A 21517-nucleotide genomic window follows, 5' to 3' on the forward strand; every position below is an offset into this window, starting at 1 on the left:
ATGATATTGAAATTTCTCAAACATCTGATTGTTAATTCTGATTTGTAAACAAGACATCTCCAAATTTAGACCAGAAAGAAATGTTCTGCAATCTCTGCTAGCAGAAACAACTAGAATGTCAGAAGTGGTCAATTTCTTACACTGAACTTGACATTTTACATCACATTCTATACAACTGCAGTCACTTGTGACACTGATGACAGTCTTGGATACCTCCGTTTTCTGTAGGAAGTACAAGTTGTGTTTTTAATATGGTTTTGGAAAGTGTTCTAGGGCTAGCGTGCAAAGGGAAAAGCACAGATTGTTCTGTGGATCACTCTGCAAAGATAAGTAAGTACTGTATGCTTCACATAGATATAGGAGATAGTTCTGAATGACATGTAGTTCTCCTATCATCTTCTTTTCTGCTTTACATTGCCACTACTTGCAAAGTACCCTGTTTATATAGAGAGACTGTAAATAAAATTTGCAAAACATTAGTTTTGTGTATAGAGCTTTTGCAGTGTTAGTATTGCATGACATTTTGAAGTTTTGCCTCAACATCATCACCATTACAACTTATCATAAAGCCAGGGAGAAAATGAGTCATTTGATGAAAATCATCTTATTTTTATTTAAGGAAAGGAAAACGTACGAAGCACAATTCTCCCTAACTTACAGAAGCAGAACCAATTTACCTCCCTCTAGTAACATTCTATATATTGTGTTTAATTACTTTGAGAAAAGAGTGGATGTTCAAACATCTGTTTTCTACACTATTAGCAATTTTTTACTTCAGGCCATTTATTTAACACGACACATAAAATAAACATTACAAAATATTAAAATGCAAATAAAGCTATCTAGACTTCAGATGACTGAAGAAAAAGTAGATAAATGTTCTTAGAGTAACTAATTTAGGGTTTTTACTGTATCAAATCATAATAGGATTGTAAATGCTGAGCAGTCACTGTTAGACCTCAGTAAAAAAAAAAAAAAAACGGAAGTTTTTCTTAATTGTAAGGGAGGAAGAAGAAGAAGAAGAAGAAAGTGCATCTTCTTGGTTGTTCCATAGTAAATAAATTTTTAAGAACAATATTGATGAAATGCTTAAGATGTTCATTCAGCTTCATATTTAAAACTGTCTTCTACCAGTAATTCATTTGGGAACATTACAATATTAAAAATCTGACACAAGACTGGGATAAGAAAACAGGAGAAGTAAGAGAAGTCACAAGACAGTTTATGGACTAACTGGAAAAAAATAAAAAAAGAAACAAAATCAAAGCTAACTGTTTCACTGTGGATTTTTTTCCCAATGAGTTAGTCAGTTGCCACAGGACTAAGAGTTGAACCTTAAAGAGGTAAGAGGACTCAACTGGTGTCCTCATGTAATGAGAAAAAATTGTACATGTAAGAACTAGGGAGACGTTATGGAAAAAGTAAAGGAGAAGACTGGAAAAAGTAAAGGAGAAGACAAGAGTAGGCTAGTGAGGGCAGGAATAAAGATGAGATGGAGAGGTATAGGATTACTCAGGTAAGATGTATAAAGTTATACAAAATAAGCAGATTTTTCTTTCTGAATATCTATGTAGTGATGTACTATCAAGTAGCACCTACATACAGATAAATTACACTAAATGTGCAGAAGCCTTTAAGTCCTACCTCAGACACTACCACAAATGGCAACGCTTCAATTTTTTCAGTATTTGTCAAATGTAATTTTCCTATTACTGTTGGAACTAAAGTGTAGAAATCTAAAGAATATGCTAACAATATATTGCAAGGTGCGCTAGATTTCAACTTGAATGTCTGACATTTTATTTAACCTTTACACTTGGCTGAATTGTACAACTACTGCTATTAGCAAGATCACATTCTGTATGAGTTTTTCACATCTGGAAATTCCCTTTCTCATCCAAAATAGAATATTTTTTTCAGCTTTAAAACAAATCCTGTAACAGAGACCTTCATGTTGTTTTTAAAAGCGAATGATGAATACTTTAAGAGATACTGAAAAAACACAGTGATCACCTAAATCCAGTTTTCATTCATACACTCATTTTCTTCCTATGCAAAGAAAACGAATTTTTCAGTGCATTCCTCTGACATCTTTTATAATCTTATAATCTACAAGTACTATAACTTCCCCAAACACATTTTGAAGTTTAGAAAAACCATCAATACAATACTGTTACCAAAGTGGAAAGAGGAGAACACAGAAATGCTGCCATTAAATCTCTCCCTTGCTATAAAGACAAAAAACAGTCCAGTCTGCTATGTAACAAAGCTCCAGTTTCACCTTTGGAAAAAAGGGTTCAAAGTGACTTTAAGATGCAGAAAGAAGATACAGCTTATTTACAAGGACTTCTTAAAGATTTAACAGAGACTGGGTTTGTTTTGTTTTGGTTTTTTTTTTGTTTTTTTAAAACCTTCTTGGTAGAATATGCTTTTAAACTGAATGCTGTCAAGGAAAGCATGATCCCAGGGATTATGTACTGGGTTTTCATTTTACCTTTAAACAGTGGAAAACAGCTCTGTAATGAAGTAGTGGGGTTTTTGGGAGGAGCAGGAAAGAACAAAGGCAAAATTCATTTTGATGACTTGAATGAAGCCTTGCTAATTAAAATGTCTTCATAAACAAAACAAAAAAAAGGAGTGACAGCTGTAAGTATGCAGGCTAGTAGCTACCGTTTTAATCTAGCTGGGTCAAATTATCTGGTGACACAAGTGTATTAATTTCAGTGAAGTTCCATTATTTTATTTTGTCTTTTTTGTGGAAACATAATTGTTGCTGTATACCAATACCTCATCTTTATACATGAAACTTTCATGGGAAAAAACTGCATAAAGAAAACCCAAATTACTTTTTATATATACACCTCTCTTTCCTACTTCTTATCACAGAATACTTTCCCTTGTCCAACCAATCATATCTCATTCTATTAACAGAGTAAGAAAGTTTATGTATGTTGTTTATAAGAATTTTATCTTCTCATAACAGATCTATTACTGAGTTGTATTTAAATAAGATACTAACAAATAAAAGCAGATCTGACAGCAAGGCATCATCTATCAATTGCAGACTTAGTATGGCATCCATTGTGAAAGTCCAGAGATAAACAACAGAAATAAATCATGGATGGAGATAGTTTTAAAAAGTTACAAAGCAGGAAAAGAAAGGACTTCAGATACAAATGCTCCAAAAGACAGTTTTCAGCTAAGGAGAAACTTGTCACTGAGAAACACTTCCTTTGCAAGTGGAGACACACCAGAAACTACATTCATTAATGAAAGAAGTTTGCTTTCTTTTTACTTCAGTTTGGGAAATAACAACAAAGAGAAGGAACATGATTTTTGCATAAAAAAGACTCTTCCTACATTATGCTGAGTTCTGTACAGACTACAGCATTACACAGAAAATGGGCTGTTTAAACAGCTTTTTGTCTAAGAGATCCAAAAAATCAACTCCTTTTAGCAATGAACAGCTTTGAGAAAAGCCACTCTGGCTGATAACAAGCACCTCCTTAAGCCACAGAGCTAATAAAGTCTGGTTTCCCATGAAATCCTGTCTCATACGACCTCATTGCTGTCCAGTAAGAGGAGTATTCTGACTGAAACATTTTCCACAGCTAGGACATCCACAATGCCTCCCTCCTGTGCCCATTCTTTCACGCCCAAGAATAGGTTAGTTCGTGCTGAAACTTTTCATCTGAGGACAATAAAATTTTCCCTTCATCTCGCCACCTACTTTTAATAAAATTCTAGGGACTGTCTTTTTTTGCAATCACTGCCCTGTAGTCAAATTAGACCATAACTGGCCAACAGACCCCAAGTTCATAGGGAAGAAAAGTGAGGAAGAGAGGGGATGAACAGACAAATAGTCTGATATATATGCCTATTGTGGTGGCATTAAGACCACTTGAGCAATGAATAGTGACCAGCAGACTTTCTTTAGAAAACAAAAATCACCAATATTCATTCTCAGGTAACTCCCCCAGCACTGAGTTACCAAGCCATCTTCTCTCTGTTACACACTTCCTCTACTTCTCTGATTCTTGACCTCCTTACCAGACAGTGGAATGTACTGTAGTAGAAAAATGGAAAGATTTTTCTACTTTCCTTAGCTCACCGTCTGGCAGCTAAGGCTTTTTTCATAGTGGAGAGAACTGGATTTAAATTTCCAAAGGCAGAAGAATCAATCCTTCTCCCTCACAACCTGAGCAGCTGGTCTGTGCACAAAGCTATTGTATAAAAGGAGGCACTGCTGTCACCCCACTTGGTCTTGCTCCGCTGTCTGCGATGGATGAATTTTCTGAGGAGACTCAACCTGCTACCACAGATACGGCATGCTCTACAAATGCCTACTTGGTTGAGACCCTCAGCAGACTTAGAAGGAGCAATTCATTTTGGTACGTTAACTAAGATTCAACTAACTGCTGTTCAGTCTTAGCCTTTAGAAGGTTGAAGTACTTCTGTGCACATTCAAAAGTAAAATTTCTTGCACCTGGGAAATTTATGTAAAAACTGGTTGGTCACTAGACAGCAGCTGACTGGGTCTTTTGATGATCGCATTTCAAAATAGGATGGAATAAAACATAACATACAACAAGGTCCAGAACATCATAGCTGATCTGCCCTGAATCTATATTTTAGTACTAGTAACATTCTTCTAACATACCTTTTTGAGTGTAACTTCCTGGGGTTTTAAAAAAAGCAAACAGAAAATAAAAAAGTTTTTCATACAGCCTCAAACACCCACGTCAATTATCACCCAAGTTAAAATCTTTACATCTATCGCATAGTCGCGGCAGCTGATGGAGCAGAATAAAAATGGTAGTAGCTTGTCATGCTGTAGGGACCTACTTTGAAGAAGCAACACATTTTGTGAGCATGTTTCTAGATGGCAGCAGAAACCTATCGAGGCCTCTTAATGGCTACTGCTGTCTTTTCAGCTCCACTGCCCAGTCCTGCTTTGGCTCAGAGCAGCTTGAAGTAAGCACCACAAGAAAATATTCCATTAACCCATGAAGCCTATAGTTCATGTGGGCATATCTGGCTTCTCTATCTAAATGACACATGCAAAATTCCTTCACTCATTCTTCACTTTCTGATGACACAAAGCATGATCAGTTACTATTTGGATGACAGGAGCCAAAAAGGGCTGAAACACTGTCATTGTTCAACAGGACTGGTGCAAGTACAGCTTGATCAGGAAAAAGTTGTGATAAGCTTAAATACAGTCAGCAAAAATAGTCCTCAGAAAGGCTGATAAGAATAGGGAAAAAATTCATTACTGAACATACCTCAAAACATTTCAAGTTTAAAAGGCATTGTAACATGGTGAAATCTGTCATATTTTCAAGGAGCTGAAGACATATGCCCAAATCTTTATTTTAGGATGGGGGGGGGGAATATTTTTCAAACATCAGTCTTGAACAGCAATAAAACATTCTGAATGAAAATCATAGTAAAGTCAGTCACCTAGCATTTTAAAGTGAAAGCATTAGAAGTTTGAAACATCTATAATTATCTGAAGTCAAGGAAACATGAGACAACCTAAGTTAAATAGTGAGAATACATGGAGAACTTGACCTGAATTTCTTGAACTGGAGAATATGTCTCCAGTACTGTCCTGCAGAATTCCTTAGGAGAGGGTGGAGTGGGAGGACAAAGTGGAAAAAATTGCCAAAAAAAGATAAACAACATCATTTTCTGACTTTTTCTTCACTAGGACTTATTGTCAAGGCACATTATTTCACAACCCCACCACCAGAAATAAATATATCCTTAAAATCATCGACATTATTATCTTTATCCACTGCTCAAAAGAGACCGGTCATCATAACTCAGTTTTCCTTATGTAAAATGTAGATCTGAGAGAGATCTACAGAGAATCTACAGAGATCCACAGAGAAACAGAGATGGGAAGAAAGTATTGGCTGAAATCACAACTCAACAATAATCATAATAATAAAGCACTTGAAATTGTACAATAATTGTCTAGACTAGTGATAGGATGGGACAGTTTCTTACACAAAGTTCACACTAGCTCTTATTATGGTAGTTTTTACTGTCCTCTCTACATGAGCTGCAATGGTATCCATTAAAATTGGATACAGTGCTTTCAAAATAGGTTACACCCATTAGAAAGAAAACAGGGGCAAAGAAAGGGTATAAAGTTTCCCAGAACTTCTACAAATGAAGGCCAAAGCTAGCTGTGGGTCACAGGGATGCACTTGTTTTCAAGTTATTGCCCTTTCCCCAGAAAGGCAGGTATCTTAATTCAAGTGACAATGATTTATCCATAAAATAAAAACTAAAGGTTTCATAACACAAAGACCTCCTTGAATGTTATTCATTGTATAACTTCCATTCACCTTGAATCTAGGAAAAGCCAGTCAACTGGCCTTCCGAATAAAAAAGAGGTTTTTGACCCCAAAAATCTCAAAAAATATTGGTAAGACAAAAGATGTATTCACAGCTATACTTTCAGTTTTCAAACTCTTTAAAACCAATTTACAAGCAGCATGAAAGCAGAATTTGAATCCTGAAGTACCAGACATTATGTAAAAGTAGATCATTCTTTACATTACAGTTTTTGTACACTGATAGTTAACTATCTTTTTTCCTAGTCTGATCTTTAGCAAAATTATTCAGTCTTCAGATCAAGACGTCAAATGTCATTTACAGAATCACTCAATACTGACTCAGTTAATGAAGACTTTGATTAAAAACATAATATAGAAGTCCCACTCCCTAAGAATTAGAAATACACTTTTTTATTAATTTTTGGTAAGTAATATGAGCAATAAGCTTTAAAACATGCCATGATCCTCAATAGAAATATAAGAATAAGTAGACATTCATAAACAACAATCCAGAATCAAGTATCAAGAGCATGTGTTATTTAGTTATCCATGGTTAACAAAAGCAAAACATTCATACCTGCACCTGGAATGATTGCCAACTTTGTTTCAACTAGGCCCATTTTAGCAGAAGAGGCTAAAAAACAGAATGTAAATGAGATCTTACTATAATCTATAGGAAAAAATCTTTGCAAAATACATAATAATGACCTACAAGATTGTTAATTTATTATATTTCCTTCATAAAGAACAATAAATCACTTTAAAAGCACTTGTTTATGAAAATCTTGAAATAGATTCAACTGATCTGCCTTTAGCAAAAGATCCAACTACTCCCATCAAGGCAAGTTCTGTACCTTATTAATTTTCACATAATAAGTAAGCAATTACAGTAGGTAACAGAGACTTATTTGCAAAATGTAAAATACTAAAAGAAAAAGACTTATTATTTAACATCTTAAAATGGGGTAGAAATCTGTATCTGATTATTATGAATTCTCCAATGGTCAAACAGCTTTATATACCCTAAGTTACTGGCAACTGCTCAGGACCAAGTTTCCATTTACTTTCCAACAAATGGCTTTACAGTTCTGACAGCTGGATAGGTCAAGGTTCCTCTTTTCAAGTGCTGTTGTCACTTTTCTTTTATAACAGCTTAACTGCTTGTGTAATAATATTCTCACTAACAACTTTTGCTTTTTCCCTGCAACCTGTTTAGATAAAATCAAATCTCTATCTAGAACACTTCAAATACAACTATCAAAACAACTACATAAGCCTTCAGGCAATACTGATAAAATGAAGGTCATAAGAATAAAATAAAACATGTAACAAAAACAATCCAGATACCAGTGGTAAGTTATTTGAAACCAAACATTAGCAAGTACTTAGGTTTCTGCTAAATCCCTTTTAAATAATTGGTTATAAACAACATCAAAAAGAAAATAAGTTTTATAAGATTGTTGCCAAAGCAAGGATTAGTCAAGCCATCTGCAACACTAATAAACCTATGTTCTATAAACAGGATTCAGACCTACCTGCCACTCTTATATCACAGGCTAATGCAAGTTCTAGGCCACCACCTAAAGCCGTTCCATCTATTGCAGCAATAGTAGGTACAGGCAGATTAGCTGAAAAAGAAAGTACCAATTAACACTGGCCTCATAAAGAACATCTCTGAAACACCATTTCATTATATTTTGTTCAAAGTACAGTCAAGCTATGGGAAAAAAAATTCATAAAACAAAGTGGGTCTAAAAATTGATTGCTCAGCAATACTTTGGCAAAAAAATTGACCCTCCCTTTAATCACTCTGAATAGGTTTGCAAGTGGTGCAATAGGTGGCTGAATAGGTTTGCAAGCCTTTTTCTCTAGCTTCTGCTCACTTTTGACAAAAATCTGCATAGCAAACTCCAGAAGCATACATAGCAGAGCTAGGCAAACGATAAAACAGGAATACTTGAAAGAGGCACACACACAAACAGTCCCAGTTGAAATACAGATGTCTTATCATAATCATCTGTGACGCTAGCATAGCTGGAAGCTCTCTGTCTTAATATTCCCAGTTGTGGTGTGGCCACCACTATCGCCCCTTTTCTCTGGTAAAGCAGCAGCTAACAGCTTAATGGAATGTGGGAAAGTTTTCAGTCTGATAAACAGATGTACATGCTGCCAGTACACATGACAGGTAGCAGGGCTCCAGAGGCCTGTGTGACCATGACATGGTTTGTACTTAATTTATCATCAGTGTTCTGTCACGGGGAAGTCATTTAAACATTGAGCTTAAAGTACTACTCTCCACCTCCAACAAGTTTAAGCTCTTGTCTTCCCTCTTCAACACAAACTCAAAGAAGTTTGATGAAAAAAGTATTTTTTACTTTGGAAATAAGCATGTATATTACAGCTTTAATTATATTTAACATAACATTTACCACAAGATAGCAATAATTTTAAACTATATTCAAACAATATTTGAGTAGTACATTTTTGCTACTAAAGTTTCAAAGATACTCAAAAGCAATTCATTAGCTGAACACTTGGGTGTACAGCTTGTTGAAATGTTAAACCAACTCTTGACAGCAACAGTTTTTTTCTGCAGATGTTAAAAAAATATTTTCTTTGTTTTAATGTTTCAGCCACTTGAATTCAATAACCAGGTCATTCAGTCTTAGTTGGAAATTGAAAAAGAAAAAAGCTCGCTGCCAAAATATAAATTAAAATGAGGTGTGAGAGAATGTTCTCTCCTTTTAAAATCTAGAAGGATAATATACCCAAAAATTATTAATTTAATGTATTAATTATAAATCATACTTCCTTTCTTTAGTGAACTAGTTAGTTCTAAATTTAAAAGTTGTGCTACCTAGCTTACCTTTTTCCTTTCTGACAGATACACTTCAGATAACTTTTTTTTTTAAATCAATTAAATTTTAATGTATATCGGCATGAATAAATCTGTATACAAACAGGTAGTCTCTCACTGGGTAACAAAACAAAATATCAAATTAAATGAAAGGTTATTTTTAGCTGCAAATCGACATCCTTTTAACAACTAATGAAAATCCAATTGTCTTTAAGAAAAGAACAAAAATTTACCAATGCTTTTCAAGATTATAACAGATGCTTTAAATCAAAGTCCCTTGGTTGCTTGTTTAGGTCATGATTAAAAGTGATTATCTGAATCGATTCCAATGCCAAAAGAGACTACTGATGACTGTCTACAACATCAAGCACTTGCAGTCACTTAAAAGAGCCCAAGGTATCCATTATATTTGCCATCTACCACAGAAGGCATAGGAGACAGAGGAATAGGAGTAAAATCTGCTCTTTCTCTATCTACTTTTTCTTAGTTACACGGGAAGGCAAGAAGAGAAGGCAACTCTCATTTCCAGCAGGGCTAGGTTGCTGACTGAAACTCAAAAGCCCGTCACCATAACCAATTTGCCAAACAGTCTTGGAAACCAAGTTCAAGGCTGATAGAGCTAGTATTTCTCTTAAAGAAATCTGCCTTCGCCATAGGTAAATGAAAAATAATTTGCCTGAACACGAAGGCCTGGTCATTATTAACTGTAGTTTCCAGCAGTTACTGCCTGCATGTATGTTCCACTTCTCAGAGACTAGCAAACAGTATCTGAAGCACTATTTACACCATTTTTGCAGTAGTCCAAGGCAGACTACTTTCTCTATAAGTAGATTTAGCTACAGTACAATTCAGGTAGACTATTACACACAGAAATTAAACTTCTGAAAGAGTATTATAAAACAGCTTGGTTTCAAGAATCACAGCCAGCATTCCTATTAAGAAATACTAAAATTCATAACTCAAAGGAAGAAAAAGCAGTTTGATACCATGTTAGAATCATCACTTCCCAAGGATATTAATTTTAAAGGATCACCTGATGTGGAAGTTTACAATGAATGAAAGGCAAAATACAAATTCTTTACAACAGCTCTGTGCATACCTATCAAAAGAATTGAAGAAATTAATCCTTTTAACATGTTCTTGTGAAGCATCAGAAAAAGCAATACAGAAATAAACCAGCAATTGCTCTGGATTGTAAACTGAGTTTCTAGAACACTAGAACTTATTAACAAGGGTAAAGCTTCTTGGAATATTATACTTTGTAGCACAAGAGCCACACATTCATGTTTATTTGCATAATTTTAATACACAACTGCCAAAACTGTTCAGTTCATAACAAAAACAGAGATGATGTTTGACAAATCATGCCCTGTAGACTTAACTGAGTTGTATGCACTCAAATTTTAAGAACTGTAAGTTACGTAAATAGACAGGTCAACCTCCACAATGATTCTACATGGCAAGGTTCACTTGCTATGAGTGATAGAAATGAACTATTTAAAGCTTTGCCAAGAAGCCCAGTGGTTTATTCTCTAACATTGCACGTTTTTGTCACACTGTAAATAACAGATAAAAAATTTCAGGAAATTGTTGTACTACTAATCATTAGTGCTAGATTCTAGATCTGATATGGGTTTATCAATGTGCAATCATGAGTTTCACAGTAAAGTCCACAAAAGAATTAGAAATATATATACAACAAAATAATTAAACTAAATTAGAGTGTACAACACAAAGACAAGAGTATACCATGTATATACACAGATTAATGTTGTTAAAAGTAGTTTAAAAAAGACTAAGTAATAAGCAGCATTAAACTGTAGTCAGAGAATTGCACTGAACTACTGTAGTACATCAAAGTGTGGAATAGGAATATGAAGGACACTAAATAATAAGCCAGTTCATACAAATGAATTCATAAAGGATTACTTCACACATCTATTGTATTGTAAAACATGCTGCATATTCTGTATATACTCTTCCATTCTGCATATAAAACAAGTGTTCCAAGCAAAAGCTGATACTCATGTGCTAATATAACATCAATGCTTAATGATATTACAGAAAAGGAAGATTCTAAGTACAGTAAAGAAAAAGGGCCCATTTCAGGATATGTTAGTCCTAAATCAGTAACAGAGACAGATATAAGACAAAAACATATTTCTATATTTGAGATCACAGGAGTAGAAACAGTTTGGACTAGCTGAACAGGAGACGAACATGAACAAGCAGATAAAAATAATTTTTAGATATTAAGTTACTTGAGGAATAATCTGTTAGGACAGAAGGCGATACAACCTGTTTAAAAGGATGTTTATTGGCCATTTAAGATGTGATACAGGTGGAGTGACCAACAGGTAAACTGAAGAACTAAGAAATAAATGGCATGCGAAAACCTTCAATAAGAGAAACTAAACTAAACAAAAGTTAGAAAAGATTATATACAGCAATACAAAGAAATGGGCCTGTTTCCTACTCTGTAGTAACTGTGGATCTTCAGCTCAGCTTCAGGAATGCATTGCTGGTAAATATATATGTTACATGTAGTTTTAGATCAGGCTGACCAGCAGCATCTTGTAGTCTTGGGATGCCTCCTGTTTTCCTGTGACTCTCCATTACTGAAAGACATAGAGTAAGCTAAACTCTCCCACAATTTTGTCACCAGTAGAGAATGTCACAGGAGGAGGACTTTGCATTTAAGCACATAAACACACATGTAATGTGTGGGAAGCAATCTCAAAGAACTACAACTGTTTTGAAGCAGGTAGTTGTTATTTCATCTTTAAGTGACTTTCCACATGATGTCCACTGCTGGTGACTAACAAGGGATTTCCTTTCTGCTTAAAGATGATTATATGATGAATGAAAGACCAGCATATGAATACAGGCACCAGGTCTGGAGGATTTGACCAAGAAATAGTTTCTCAGATGTGTGTCACAAAGGCCACACAGCTGATTCATACATTGCAGACACTGACATTCCCCAAATAGAAAGTAGAAGTTGCCTGGATGCTATTGATCTGAATCGTATGTGACTATTTAGTCCCCTGACTAATTCATTTAAAAAGTTCTTATAAAATTACAGATATGTAAGATAATATCTGAGAGGAAACTGAATTACACTTGATACTTTCTTAGTAACTATCAAGCAGCCTTTTTCTGTTCCTGCACAACCTTATTTCTCACTATTGACAGACAATGAAATTTCTGCAGATAATGAGGAAGACAGAAGGAAGAAGTATGAGGAATGAATAAATACAGTAAAAACAAAATGGCAACAATTTATACATGAAAGTAGTCTTGCCTTTATGAAACATTACATACAGTAGATTTTACATAACAGGCAATAAAAACATTCTTTAGACAGTGTCCAAGGGCTCAAAAGAAGACCTATCACTACTACTAGTCCCCTACTGAGACTTCCTGAAATGGGCAGAAGAATAATAATATGGTTATCCAGAATTCCAGACTTTGTGATTTGTGTTCCTAATCAACCTACATCAACTTGCCCAGATTGATTAACTTAAAATACATGACACCCAGAAAAAAGAGTTACTGATTTAGAATGTATCAAATCCAAAGAGACCGACCTCGTAAGAGTGGCTTCCTTGCTTGCTAAGTAAATTTATACCTATAATACTAATTTTCTGTTAGCAACTGTGCCACATATTCATACAAAAAGAAGAAACATTCTCGAGCTAGGCACAAAATTTTGAGATCTAGGCTGTTCACATGCCAATGAGCTTTCTATGAGAACCATACATTTGTCGCTTGACAGCAGTTTCAAACAATCAACCTGAAGAACACCTGTAGTATTCCTTCCTATAGCTAGGATATAGGAGCCATCATTAAAGAACTGGAAGTCCAGCAGACTTGGAATTCAGTTTCTCTTAAAGTAAAAGGTCTGCACAGTTACCGCAGCAACAGTTGCAGTTCATGATTCCCATGAATCAGAAAAGAAAACTCCACGGAAGCCCATTCAATCCCTAACAATGCACAAATTATATATGGTCCCTTAGGTATAATTAACTTCTATTTTTTAAGTACTCTTTTACAGACTAGGACAAGTATTTTCAATTCAACTAACCACAGCAGTCAGAATTTGGTATTTAGGAACATTCAAATGAAGCCCCACTTTAAAGCATGCCTTTTCAAGCATTTGATATGAAACACTAAAATGAAAGACAGTCACCTTAACTCTCCTCACTATTCCTCTGTTGTCCTCCTATACCTGGACAATGTTGAAAAAAGTCCTTATTGTTCACATCTCTTCTTACTTCAGTGACCTCTGGCAATCAATCTTCAGAAAGAACAGTTATTCAGATGTAAATCAGAAGCTGGTGGCTACCTCTAGCACCTACTGAACCAGATTCATAAGCCTGACTTGTCTTTAATTATCAACAGCCAATGGTCTAAGAAGAATTGTTTCCCAGTACTGACTAAAAAGTAGTGAGAGTACTCTATTTCTCTCAAAAACTGTGAGTCTCCAACTAAGACAGAAGTAGCAAGAGAATTCAAATTTACATGAGAGCACAAGTGAGTTCCCATAAAATGGAGAAATATTGTCCAAGCTATTTTTTCCACATGTGCATTTCTGATTATTTGACAAATAATGTTGATTAGTGCACAGCTTACTAGGACAAGCAACTTCAGGGAGCATTTCTAGCAGCTCATTTTTCCTTTTGAATAACAGATTTCATAAAACATAAAGCAAGGAGGATGAATTGTCTAAAAATATCCTGCATACAGTGAATATTACATGGATTACCAGAGGAAAGTATGCTATAAATTGAGGAATATATAAAAGTTCCACAATTCATTATCTAACTCAAGCAGATTAAGCAAGCATGGCAAATATCTGCCTACATATGCCTGCAGCATGTGAGAAACCTTTAAATCATAGAATGATTGAGGTTGGAAGAGACCTCTGGAGGTCACCTTGTCGAACCCCCCTGCTCAAGCAGCGTCACCTGGAGCAAGCTGCTCAAGCTTATGTCCAGACGGCTTTTGAAGATCTCCAAGGAGGAAGACTCCACAGCCCCCTGGAGTCACCTGTGCCAGTGCTTGGTCACCCCCACAGTAAGCGTCCTCCTGAGGTTCAGGAGGAACCTCCTGTGTCCCAGTTTGTGCCCACTGCCTCTGGTCCGTCCTCTCACTGGACACCACTAGAGATAGCCTAGCTTCATCTTCTTAACACCCTTTAGAGGGTAGATGCCATCCAAAGAGGAAAACTAAACTATAGCTGAGGCTGTGTTAATTTTTGTCAAGGTTGTACAGCAGTGCCAGGGATCAAAGCAATAAATCAGCAATGCAAACCACCTCCTTCCCTAATCTTCAGATCTATAAGGAAGGACAATCACCTCATCCTAATATTCAGGTCCTCCGTTTCTGCACCTTTTTTTATTACAGTTTTTAGAAACTTATTATTATGGGGAAAAAAGCATCTTAGCATTGTGGAAGCAATGCTGTCATATAAATAGCTAATAAACATCTTGGTAGAGAAGTTTAATGTCGCGTTCATTGCCTCTAAAATGGTGCAAAGTTTAGCATTGTGTTTTTTAATTAAAAACAATCCAATGCAATCTGACAAAGCCCATAATTTCAGCTCTGCAAGGACAGTACTGTCTATTTAGGAAACAGACAATACTTAGTCAAACGGTATCTTAAATTAATTCAATGTTAAGAGAAGCAGTAAATCTACTACTGGAAAACAACCAAGAGCTCAGCAATGCGTTCAGAATGCTAGCAGCCTTGGACTGTATTAGTTATGCTCTACACTGAACTGAACAGGCAACAACATAACACAGAAGAGAAATACTGTGCCAAAATCTCTCTTTCACAGTGTCAGCAGCATAGGGAGACCATGATGCCTAAGGATGGCTGCTAAGCATGGCACTGCAAGCTCAAACTTGATAGCTACCTGCGATATTTCACTCAGCTTCCCAGTGAATGCTTTTTCAAGTTACAGCCTATATCTGCTCTTCCCTAAGAGAGAAACCCACAGTTCTTCTCATTGGATTTCTAAACTAGAGCACTCCATCTTTGCTGCCCAGATTTACCTGCAGCAAACAGAGATGGATTTGGTCAATGTTACACAAGCAGTCACTTCTCGGAGTAGTAATCATCTAAGTGTTTGTTACTAAACCAAGATTTTTAATGTTAACCAAAGCTCCACAGAAGCCCCAGAAACTCAAATAGTAAAATAAGGCACTGCACTAACCTCTTCAATGATCATTCTTGCCTGGTTTTGAGACTTTACAATGGGAAGGTGGGGTGGCAGTTCGCAGATCAGAAATCAAGTGAAACTTACATAATCCTGATCCCACTCTTGGGACTTTCAAGATCAAGTTTAGACAGCTTGCCTCCAAAACCAAACTGTAGCATATAACGTGGCACAACCTAAGAATTTCCAAGGATGCATGATCTTCAGTAGTCAAAAAAGGAACGTTTTGGAGAAGAGACTGTTCCCCTGAAGGATGAACAAGAGCACTCTTTTAGGTAAATTAAAAGTTTGGTGATGACTGAGAGAAGCCAGAATGACAGAAAATTGCTAAGGAGGGGGGAGGAAAAAAAAAAAAATCTGTAAAGATAGAGTTGTATCTGGTTTGAATAAAATAAAAAGCACACAATAAAAATACAAATGCAAGTAACTGACCACAAGGTGCTTTCGTTCAGGATGATCTCATTCAAATTGGACTATGTCAAAACTAACCACATCTGTGAAAATTATGTCTAAACGAAGTTACTAAATATCACTACTTATTAAAATTATATCACAACTTATGCATCAAAACTAATCAGATACCTTAAAGAAAGCACTGTAAGGTTTGTTAGACTGGAACATGTCCAACAGAAAACAAGTAAAATTGTTATTTTATTAAAAATTTCTTCCTTAGCTTAGTTCACATCTAGGTTCCATCAGGACACAAGTAAGGTGTTTTGCCGGCAAATGTGACATAAAAATCAAGCCTGACCACACTTTAACTTTGATTTTAAAAAGTAACCAAGAAAGTCAGTCTCCAATTTTTTTTTCCCATTTGTGGGATTTAGGTACTTAGGCCTATGTTCTTTGGAAGAGCTTTGCTAACCAATTACCTTTCTCACTTGTTAGAGGTTGGGGCCAAACGTCACCCTGAGTAATTACAAATATTTGCCGAGTTCAAATTCCTTCTGCAGCTTCACTTTTCCTTTCTGTTAAACAAGGTGTTTTTCGCAGGCAGGTGGTTATTGCATTCAGCTCCATATGCAGCCTCAGTTTGTTTTGCCACTGAAATCCCAACAGATAACATATATACAACGGTACTTCTCACAGCCCAGACCTCACAGCCAGTATAAAGAACAACATGGACTTAATAGGAGTCATATCATAAAATATATGCTGAAGATCTGATCCACAATGATGGCTTTTTTCCTTTTCCCCCAAAGCGTCAAAAGCAAGGTTTCTGGGAGTCAGTAACATTTGATTTCATTTAGTCAGGCCTACTTTGTTGTGCATGGTTGCAAGAGATCTTTAAATGCTTTTGTCTGCTAGTTTTTTTAGCATAAAGCCAGCCTTACGTCAGTAGCGAAGAGCCTCAAGGCAGAATATAGTAATGGACAAGTAGTCTTATAATTCCCACTATTAAAAAAACAAAAAACAAAAAAAACCCCAAAAAACAAACAAACCCCCACAATTCTGGTATAATTTTAGCAAAAGCAACCACTGCTAAAAATAGAGGCTGTGCTGATTTTTTTCTCCTCAACTTAAAGCTCTAAGAACTGCAACTAATGGCTCAGTACAATTTTTGCAGCTCTTTTTTTAAGTGCTTATTTTTATACCAAGTGATATTTACTGCAGTCTTAATACTTCACCCAAATTTAGCAAGAAGTTATAAACTAATCCCATAAAAACAAGCGCAGTATGTTTTTAATTTCCAGAAAATTCTCTTCTGTAGCTGTGTTCCAAAATGATACTACAGCTTTTTACAAAACCACTAGCGTAAGGATTTTAAATGTAATGAAATTGACAGGAACTAAAGAAAGCCAAAGCATGTCAATTCTAAAAAGCTAAGTGTATCCAGTTGTTCAAGAGGTAATTAACCTTTTGTGTATTTTGTCTACAAAGATAACTTAATGGCCTTCTTTCTGAAAATATTGTTAAAAAGAAGCATCTCCTTACTAGGTCACACATCTGAACACAAACGCAATTATCAAAACATGACCTATTTCTGGAAAGCAAAAAGTAGAACACAGTTTAAATGAGATTACAGCATTAAACTTAGATAGAAAAAGAACAAAGTGGGAGATTGGAAATATTGTTCCCTGTCTATATAGCATTCTGTAGTGGCAAACAATAATTTGAAGATCGTTTCCCCTCTTTAACCATTTCACAACATTCTGGTTGTTGCTGGGCAAGGAAAATATTATTTTCAATATACAGATTCATTGCAGTAATCAAATGCAAATACAATGTCCCACTAGTTCTACAAAAATTACGTTCTGCAATGCCAGATCACTTCTTCAGAAGAAAAAAAAAGAAGAACCGAGAACCTCTGACTTGCCACAAAATTAATGGTCACTTATATTCATAAGGGCATCACGCAACATGACACCTTGTGCACCCATCTAATCTAATCTCATTTATAATATCCACTTCTTTATATTCTCTACCAGCTCCTGATGTAGGGAACCACACTTTAAATTGCTCTGCAAAGACCCTTCAGAAAAATGTTAGATCCATCCTATAAATACATCTACTGTTGGCATAATGTGTTCAAAACCAACAATGCCTCAAATATATATATAGTGGGAACACATCATATGACTGAAAAATAAAAGCTACTTACATAGTATGCATGTCCAAACATACATGATATGAAAATTGACCAATAACATTAGAAGTGATATCTCAATATTATTCCCTAATCCTGTAAAAAAGCCTTTAAAAAAATGAACTGGGAGACAGCCAAATATCATGTAACCATTAAAGAACCTTCTAGTGACCATTTTGTTTAGTGTTTTAAAGCAGAAATGGCAAAATAGAGGGAGGGAGGGAGTAAGGAGGGAGGGAAGCAGAGAGGGAGAAAGGGGAGAAAGAGGGAAAGAAGGGGGAGGGGAGAGAGACACTCACCCAACCCAAGCAAAAGTTTTGTTACAATATTGGGTAAGAGCTGTGTTCAAATCCTTTCTCTTTTCCAAGTTGCAGCATGTCTAATTGCTGTTACTACATTCCCTCACAAACCTTCCTATCTAGGTACTTCAGTGACCTAGATTCTCAAATATTAATTCCACTTACTCACAATTTCATGCTTCTTTCTTGAGAAAAGAGACTAGAGATCAATGAATGAAAGCACTCGTACCAGTTTCCTAAACTTCATGTAATTCACTGTTAGCATAATGATCCTTTTAAACCTTTTAGATAACACTGAAAATTTGCTTACATATTCAGTAGTTAAACACTCTCACAGGAACCTTAATGAAGTTGAAGACAATCAAACATTTGTCTTAAAGTCTTTTCAACTCTGAAGTAAAACAAAGCATCAAATCACTGTGTACATTCTGCAGTCACTCAGTGCAGAATGCTGAATCCAAACACTTCTTTAGACTTTAGGAATTTTCTCACTTAAAAAATTAAAAACAATCGAATTTAAAAAAAAATTTCCTGATCTTAAGGAAGATCTTAAAACCAGTCGCCCCTATTTAAATGTTGATAGCAGCTCAGAAAGTATTTCTAGTAACTTCAGTCCAAGAAAGGCCTGAAGTCTAAGGAAGCCTCCCAAAAATCTTACAAAGTACCTAAATGGAAAAACTTGTTGCCTCTTGTGTGGCATTCCAATAAGAGGCCAAATGTCAGCACGAAATACAGTATCAACTGCAGGAAATTAATGATCTATTCACTTCTACATATTTTACTGATTTTATTTATTTAAAGAGCCTTGACGATCTGCTCCACTTCAAAGGCAAGATATTAATTCAAGGACAGAAGTATCTCCATGAAATACCTAATCAAAGACTCATTCTTTAGTAGTCTGTCATTTACCTGCAAAAACATACCGGTTTCCATTCATAACATTCTGCCAAACCAAGATCTGACCCAAATGTTATTAAGGAAATGCATCCAAAAACATTCTCTGAGAAACAATTTATTCCTCAGACTTTTGTAACAAAATATGTTGCATATATAAATCAGATCTATAAAATTAATTGCTTCAAACTTGGTACACTTGACTTCTCTTTTTGACAAAGCACATGGGCAATGCCCTTTTGAAAAACAATTATATTAAAACTGATCAGCAGACATGTTTAAACATAATGATTTGATGGTGAATTCATAATGTAAAATTTACAGAGAAATTACTATCCTTAAAAACTGGTACAAGTCAATTAAAATCCTGAATTATTAACAGGTTTTACTATATCAGAACAAGTACATATTAAACAAAATTTTAGTAGCTAACTTTCTATCAACAGCTGATGTTTAACATGTTTCTAAAATGTCTTAAAGACTATATTAATTATACCAACCACAAGAATGCAATAGTAAAAATTAAATTCTGCAGTACTTGGATGTCACAGAACAATCCATACTTTAGGAAAACAGCAGGGTAAAATCACCTCTATTTCAGCTGAGATTTAGCTTTTTCTAGCATTCTAAAAAGAAGTCCAACTTTATTAGGAACATTTTAAAGAAGTAATGCACCGTGATTCACATTTATCAATATAAATAGTTGTGGATATCCCACTACCTGTCAAGAATTAACCATGCACGTTTACGTCATTCCTCTGATCTAACCCTTCTCAGGCTACAGTTAAAATAACATTGTTCAAGGGAGAGGTTACATACCCATTTCATTAATAGTTGCTCTTGCTTTTGAGACAAAAGAACTAACTTCACTTGAGTGCATTTTTGCTCTTTCTTTAAGGTCAGCACCTGTAAGTGAGATTTCACATACATATTAGCAAGCTGTATACAGTACTGTAAATACGTTTGCAAAGTAAAAATATTCCTGTATTCCAAAAAAATTTAAGTCTACTTTGAGACAAGGACAGTTCAAACTGGTCACATTCATTTTCCACAGATTTCAAGGAAAACATGGACTGTTTATCAAGGAAAAACAAAACAAAACAAGCAAAAAAATCAAATTACCCACCACCAGATTTTCACTAAGTATATTCTTCTCAGTGACATTTCTTCTTCTCATATTAAGATAGTTTTATGAACAATAGCATTTATGCCAATATTTCATCTGACATATACTTTTATTTTCCCAACTGTGTCACAAAGTCTGATAAATATGCATTTTTCATATTGTGCTCTTGTTATTCTTTTATTGGTAGATCATAAAATATCTAGGGTGCATGTTTTTACATTAACAGACTACATTTATCGCAATGAAAAATTCTACAGTGGATCTAGTACCATTTTTCAACTCAGTCTACTGAAATGTACTTTTTGATAAGTTATATACCGTATTTTTTGTTCTTCCAAAAAGTGCTAAAACTTGAAATTTTTAATCTATTTCTTCAGGAATATATGAAAATAATTCTGTTTAAAAAGTGCCCTGTAACTAGAGATGGTTACAAAAATGTGTTTTTAAAAATTCACTGATAAGCAAAAATGACATTTTCTCTCATTAATGTGTAAAGAAAAAGAGAAACAGACAGTAATAACAATAATAGCTATATACAGAGTAGGACAGGAAGTCCATCTTTCTTACAGAGGAAGAATACATGAAAAAGACAAAATCTGCATACACACATTTATTCTCCAGAGAAGTGCAACATTTCCACTGGAACTTAGGTTCATTTGTACCAAATGGAAAAAATATGCACTATTAAGTCAGTCTCTTGGCATATGTCTGAAAAGGCTAAACAAGGCATACAACGAACACAAAAAACAGTTCTATGTTTCTCTACCCTGAGAATCAAAATACTATCCCTTCAGGAAAATGCATCAGACTCAGATTAAGTTAAGATTGTAATTCTGAATTTTAAAGTAAGCAGTCATAGGCTACCCCTTTTACCTTTCTGGGCTTAACAAATGCTAGACCCTCTTGACCCTCTTCATCAAACATAGTTTTAGACATACTTTTGTTGACAGCATTAGTTGAAATTCACAACTCTAGTCTAGGTCTGTGAAAATCAGTATCTCAGTCTGACATTTTCTGATAGACATCCAGCTGCTGTTTTAAGGTAACATGCCTAATAAAGCAGCTCTGCATCTCCCCTTCTATTTCCATCATAACAAAGCTCCTCATTTCACTAAGAGTTTTGTTCTCCACCTATGCACGTCAATATAAAAACAATGAAGCATCGGTCCTGACTGCATTTG

At 35.3% G+C, this 21517-nt stretch overlaps 1 protein-coding gene across 1 annotated transcript in view; it reads right to left on the reverse strand.

The window, feature by feature from the left end:
* AUH (AU RNA binding methylglutaconyl-CoA hydratase) overlaps window positions 1-21517 on the reverse strand; it is a 108880-nt gene that overhangs the window by 52492 nt on the left and 34871 nt on the right. Inside the window, exons 4-6 of the mRNA XM_075527045.1 lie at window positions 20030-20116; window positions 7886-7978; window positions 6928-6984 (exon numbers count right to left, since the gene is read on the reverse strand). Coding sequence (XP_075383160.1) covers window positions 6928-6984; window positions 7886-7978; window positions 20030-20116 — 237 coding nt within the window. The remainder of the gene's footprint in view (window positions 1-6927; window positions 6985-7885; window positions 7979-20029; window positions 20117-21517) is intronic.

Source organism: Mycteria americana, chromosome Z (genome assembly GCF_035582795.1).
Source record: "Mycteria americana isolate JAX WOST 10 ecotype Jacksonville Zoo and Gardens chromosome Z, USCA_MyAme_1.0, whole genome shotgun sequence".
NCBI classification, from domain to species: Eukaryota; Metazoa; Chordata; class Aves; order Ciconiiformes; family Ciconiidae; genus Mycteria; species Mycteria americana.